General features: G+C 35.9%; 1 protein-coding gene across 1 annotated transcript; it reads left to right on the forward strand.

The window, feature by feature from the left end:
* Window positions 1-544: 544 nt before the first annotated feature.
* Window positions 545-5,450, forward strand: LOC308352638 (uncharacterized protein C7orf78; the record flags this gene model as incomplete). The annotated part of the gene is made up of 4 exons (XM_080818941.1): window positions 545-913; window positions 2,846-2,930; window positions 4,651-4,793; window positions 5,367-5,450. Exons 1-4 carry the CDS (start codon window positions 608-610, stop codon window positions 5,448-5,450), a joined length of 618 nt encoding a protein of 205 aa, XP_080675067.1. The 5' UTR covers window positions 545-607.
* Window positions 5,451-6,609: the final 1,159 nt, after the last annotated feature.

Below are 6,609 nucleotides of genomic sequence, written 5' to 3' on the forward strand. Positions count from 1 at the left end.
TGTTGTTTGCTTCCTTTACAACCTGGAATATTTTTTTACTTATCCTTCAAGATTGGTCCAAATGACTTTTCTAGTGATGTCACTTCTATTTTCCTCAGAGTTAGGCCATCACTCTTTCTGTTTCTCATAGCACTATTGTAATATCTATCACATTATGTGTTTTATTTTTTATTTTCATGTCTTTCTCCCAAGCAGCCCATCATGACTTAAGAACATTGATTTCAAGTCAATTATCTTTGACTTCCTAGCTGGGACTGACTGCTAGGACAAGGGTGCTGAATAGATGTTCGCAGCAGCCATGATGATTCCGTCCCCCTCCACACACATGCTCCCATGATTTCTGAGCCTTTCTTTCCTGCTTCATAAATCTTTCAGAGAATACATTGACCCAGAGGAAAAATATTCAATATAATGTTGCTATAGCGGCAGACCTCACCAACTGGCACGTCTGTTGCAGGTTGCTACAGGTGAAAACGCTCTCCACCCAACATACCTTGACTCTCAGAAAGGCAACAGAAGGAGAGGTGTCACAAGAAGTTTGCAGTATCCCACAGAAGACCTCAACTCCAAATGGAAAAAAGAAGTTCTGGGACCACCACGATCTGAAATGGAAGTCAACATATGGGAAATAAAGCCTCCCGATTTCAGTTATAAACTGTATACATCTTTGGGATTTCCAGAAAAACCATCAAGGAGTATTAAGGAAGAACAAGGAAGGGGGAAAAGAGGTAATTTTCAGGAAACAAGGCTTCACATGCCCAGCATAAGGAGTCATCCCAAGAAGGCCAAATCCCCCGAGTTTATAACTACATTCCCACATCTGGATTCACATAAAGCAAAGTTAATGTTCGTGAAGAGTGGAAAATATCCAAATGGTGTATACCTTAATCCCAAACCACATGACTTTCGACAGGTACAAAAGAGTGTTTGATTTAAAATAACTTAAAATAGATAAGGGGAAATATGTATTATTTTTTATTCATTTCTTAGTTATGACTACTATTACATGAGCAAAAAAGGTATGTGCATATAATATGTACAAATCTGCATCTTTATTTCCCATGGAAAAATACAATTCAGATTCAGCACTAAATGACAGAGGAGAGAGGTAAGACCTTGGTTAATGTTTTTGATATGGTTTTATCAGCCGGGTGGAAAGACTGACTCTGGGATGGACTTTCTTAATTTTTAGAACGGTTGGGACTTAGATGTGATTGGGAAACAGACCTCAATTGCCAGTTTCAATCTAGAAAGTAATAAAATCAATTCATGGAATGAATGGATGAATAAATAAAAATTGACAAAGGGGGCATTATGTTACTTTAATGAGTTTTTCTAATGATTAATAATTTAAATAAAATGTGAGCAAGAATCAGATTTATAATTTGAAATGGTGGTGGGGAATACACATATATTTAAGGAAATACAAATGAGGTCAAAATATAATTCCTCTAGAAAATGGATATATTCTCTACTTAGGTCTATAATTTTACACATAAATATAACTCTTGCTCAGTATTAAGAGAAGCAATAGGGCTGACAATATAAAAAAAATAGTTACAAGAAAGAATAAGTTTGTTCTCAGAAAACATAAGAAAGCAGTTAGGAACGTGGTCTTTGGGGTTAGATTAGCTATCCTTGCCGTCTTATTGCTACTAATTTTGGACAAGTTATTAAGCCTCTTACTTATTTATAACATGGAATAATACTCCTTCACACTTGATATGGTTCTTTTAAGTAACGAAAGAAATAATGATATACAAAATATTTATGAATGAATGTTAAATCTTAGGAGGTCTTAGGATAAAAGCTGGAAAATTCAGAAGCCTTGATCCATAAACTTCTTTACTCATTTACGGCATCTAAACCCTTCTATTTGCAGTAAATGAACTATGTTACCTTTTGGAGTTGAGGGAAAGGCAGTTAAACAGCAAATGTCATTAGTTTATTCAACTATTTCATTAGTTACGGTTACAGTTACAAGACTTGAGTAAGAAAAGTTCAAGGAATGGGGATATTTTAATTGTAACTGAATTAATTTGTGTTTATGAAAAAGTGAGTTGAAGACTGTGTACTATAAATTGTACAACCACCAGATGTCAGTATAATTTTCTTAAACTAAAGGGATTCCCATTTCATTTGATTTAAGAGCGAAAAATCTTGTATTAGAGTTTTGTTTGGGACTTTTAATATTTTCCTATTTGCTTTAGCAGGATGTAGAATCACTCACAAAGAAGAGAATCTTGTCAGACTTCTGCCTGATTCACCCTTTTGTGCCCCATTGACTAAGCTTTCAAGCAGAGACATTTGTGATGTTTTTTAAATTAGTTTCTGGAACTGTACAAATTCTATTTTAGTTCATATTAATTAGTTCATTAAAACCATCTTAAAAAAAACCTATTTTGTGGTATAGTTTACTGAAAACAGTCAATAATTACTCTATGCCCGTCTCAGTAAATTATTTTAGCTTTGTTAAATATTTTTATGTCCTTGAAATAAACCCAGCTCCAGAAATATAACATGCAACCCTATTTGCATTTGAAAATAAATGCAACTTTTGAATGGATTCCTTTAATTTCATGGTGTTAAAAATACTATTTTTTATTTTTTCATACTAGGATTTGGAAGTACTCTGTTCCACTATAAAATGAATTGGCTACACAGTATCTTGAATTAGATTATTCTTTCAAATTTCATATGCACGTTTTAAACGTTATAATAAAATCATCAAAATTACATTTTGCCAGTAAAATAATTAATATTTGTAAAAATCACACAGCAAATACAATGTCAGTAATAAGCAATATTTACGAGTAATAGTACAATCTTCTCTTTACATATCTAGTACCAACCCAATTTACCAAACTTTGTGACAACTTATGAAAGGGACCCTTTTGGATTAAAATTTAAGTCCAGAAACTTAAGTACAGGTAAGTCATTATCATAAACTTATGAATATAACAAAAAAATAAACTTTTCGCATTATCTTAATAGTAATACTTGGAGGCACCAGGGTGGCTCAATCAGTTGGGCCTCAGACCCTTGATTTCAGCTCAGGTTATGATCTCTGGGTCATAGGATTGAGCCCTTCATTGGGCTCCCCATTCAACACAGAGTCTGCTTGAGATTCCCTCTCTTGCTCCCCTTCCCTTTGCCCCTCCCCCACATGCGCTAAATAAATAAATAAATAAAATCTTTTAAAAAATAGTAATACTTGTAAAAACATACAACCCAAATGATGTTTTTTTTTACTTATCACATTTAATAATATGGTAAATTTTTTAAATGCCCACTTAATTAATGAAAGCAATCCACTTTCTTCGTCATCTACAACTTTTTTTTTTAAGATTTTATTTATTTATTTGGCAGAGAGAGATCACAAGTAGGCAGAGGCAGGTAGAGAGAGAGAGGAGGAAGCAGGCTCCCGGCTGAGCAGAGAGCCCAACTTGGGGCTCGATCCCAGGACCCTGGGATCATGACCTGAGCGGAAGGCAGAGGCTTTAATCCACTAAGCCACCCAGGCGCCCCTCATCTACAACTTTTAATATATTATTGAAGGTTGAGTTTTTAACTCAAAGTGTTCTATATAGAAAACGAATAGAGAAGTGATTAAGAATATAAACCAAGAAGTAAGCTGCCCCAAGTTACCTAAACTGTCTATTGGTCTACCTATCTATAAATGGGAATGATAATAATTGGATCTATATCATAGATATAGATGTTGTGAGCATTAAATCTGTTACACACACATAGGTCACTTAGTTAATAATGTGTATATAGCACGGTTATCTCGTACATGGTCATATACACACAATTACTATTATTATTGTTATTTCATTATTATTATTTCTAAAAAGATTTTATTTATTCATTTGATGGATCATGCCTGCAGTGGAAGGCAGATGCTTAAGGACTGAGCCACCAAGGTGCCCCTCACCCCCAACAATTGTTATTAATGTGGTGCCATTTGAATAATGCTTGTTCACAGTTAACTTTGTGTTACCCAGCATTCCTTATTTGGACAAGGGTGATAATATATGCATTCTATATTTATATGTTATAATTACATATCAATTATAAACAAAACAATAAGATGTTAATAGTGGTTGTCCCTGAGTAGGTGGATAAAGGTTGAATCTTATTTTCTTCTTTTAAAAATGAGTGTCAAGTAGTTTTATAATTATAAAATTGAGATAATTTATTCATAAGTAATGTACACATTTTAGCATGGATTATATTGACAAAAGTCTTTTCTATGTGTGCAATTAAAAAGGGACATGTCAACTTTCCTTACGTGAACTATGTGTAAGTCACTGGAAAAAAATGCTAGAGATACTTTATAAGACCCAGACTCTGATCTCAAGAAATGTGTAAGTAAAATTTAAGTAGAATGCAAATCACAAAGCACTACTGAGAAGTTTAAAAAGAGATTTCTGGGGAAATAAAAGGTGGGATGTGAACTGGAGTTTGAAGGATGACATTAATTCCAGTAGAAATGGTGGGCAGGATAAGCAAAATTTTATTTGGATTTGCGTTACAAATTGGCCATCAATTCATCTCTCCTGGGCCCTGATCTCCAGCTAAATTCTGAGAGACATGAACAAAGACCTGTGTAGTTACTAAGTTTCTCATTTGTCTCCGTATCTGTAGTACATGGGTGCCCCTCACTGAAAGATGATAAACAGAAGAACAGTTCAGAAAGATTTATCACCTACAAGCCTCATGAATGCACCTGGGATTCAAAGCTAATTTTACCAAAAGCCCCCTGGCCCATTAAATCTGCTTCCTTCACGGTGAGCTTGACTCTTCCTCTACAGCTGTTTGGAGATGTCTCCAAAACTATTATTAATGATTACTTTAATGCAGGAGTTTTTCATTTGTTGTTAGCGTATATAGTGGAAGATGCTAGCTTTAAAAGTAAATCAGAAAGATCTCTGTTTTTTCTTAAAATATGAACAGTGGATTATCCAGAATTTTAAATTTTCTTTTCATATTACAAAGATGGTTGGTCTGGTGGACCGAGGCCTGAATACCGTAAGGAATTTTCCCCAAAGTTAGTCCCACTCCATTTGGAGCAGCCCATTGAGTGAACTGTGCTCAGTAAGAAGACCTGACAAGGAGGCTTTGTCATCCACTCATAAAAAGATGTTGAGAAAACAGACTTCTACCACTGTTCGTATTCTGCCCTGGACAAGAAAGGCTGTTTTGTATCCCTGTATGTCCCAAAACAGCAAGATGTGCCTTTGGCATATGGAGCAAGTTTTTAAAGCAAAGATTATTAAATAGCAATTTTTAAAAAGATAAACCACAATTAAAGTCAGTACATGTTTGCTTTCGCTGACTTCCTTTGTGCCATCTCCCCTAAGAGACACAGAAGGCGGCGAGATGTGTACAGTGCATTTATGGATCGTGTGGAAGACAAGTTTACCCAAACGTGCAAGAACAGGTGAGTAAACACTTCAAGAATTGTTGTTGAACGCTTGTATTAACTTCTTAGAGTGGCTATTCAAATGATTTTTTAAATAATATATACTTTATCCTATAGAAGCTCTATCATAAGAATGGTGAATGAAGTATTCACATGATGCTCAAGTCATTTTAAGTGGAGTCTAAGAGAATCCAGTCCCTTGATCAGATAAATTATTTCTCCTAGGTTCAGTGGAATTTTGGAAAAGTACCAGTGACTATGTCACAGTTCCAGGTTTCACCCATATGCGCTCAGACTTCATCATTCTAGAGCATTTCTGCCAACTGCAAAGAGTCAACATCAGCGTCGCCTTGCCTAAAGCCGTCTGTGGCTGCCGAAGCTGCCCACAGCAAGTCGGAAGTGCTGGGGGTTAATAGCTCCCAGCAGCAGCCTCCAAGTAATAATGGAGGTGATTGGTCTACACTGCTCCCCAGCGTTGCCCCAGGGGCTAAACTCCAGTTGTCCAGTAGCCTCGTGCACTTTGTTGGCTTCCTTCCTGTCTCACTTGCTTACATGCTTACCTTGTCACCATTTTACCTTCACTTGGGGACCACCTATGGTTTCACCAGAATGCTTGCTGAGCGCCTGCTTCTGGGGAAACCTAAATCATGACAGCAGAAGGCAGTACTATAATGATCTTAGAAGGCAGAAAGCCTGGCTTGCCATGTGATCTTGGGCAGGTTACTCAACCATACTCTCTCAGTTCTTCACCTGTAGAATGGGAATAATATGTGCTGTCCTGGGATGCAGACAAGGAGGGGGTGTCTGAGTCCATTTATAACTTCTCTTAGCTCTCTTTATGCTGTTGTCAATGTCATTTATAGGAAAGGGGTGGGAGGACAGATGAACATGGTGAATAGTTTGAGTTTTGGATTTGGTCAAAATGGATTCAAATCCTAAACAAATCACCTATAAATGTAATTTTGGATGATTTGCTTACATTTTCTGAATCGATCTTTCTTGGGTTTTGGGAGAGCTAAGTGAAATGGTATATGTAAATTGCTGGTAAAATCCCTCATATCTTCTGGATTAACTTATTATTGATTATTATTGTTAATGATAATATAGAGATAGGGCTTTGCATAACCATAGAAAAGTTACTTAATTGTCTATGGCTCAGTTTTCTCACCTGTAAAGTGATA

The sequence above is a fragment of the Martes martes genome (assembly GCF_963455335.1).
Source record: "Martes martes genome assembly, chromosome: 11".
In the NCBI taxonomy this organism is placed as follows: domain Eukaryota; kingdom Metazoa; phylum Chordata; class Mammalia; order Carnivora; family Mustelidae; genus Martes; species Martes martes.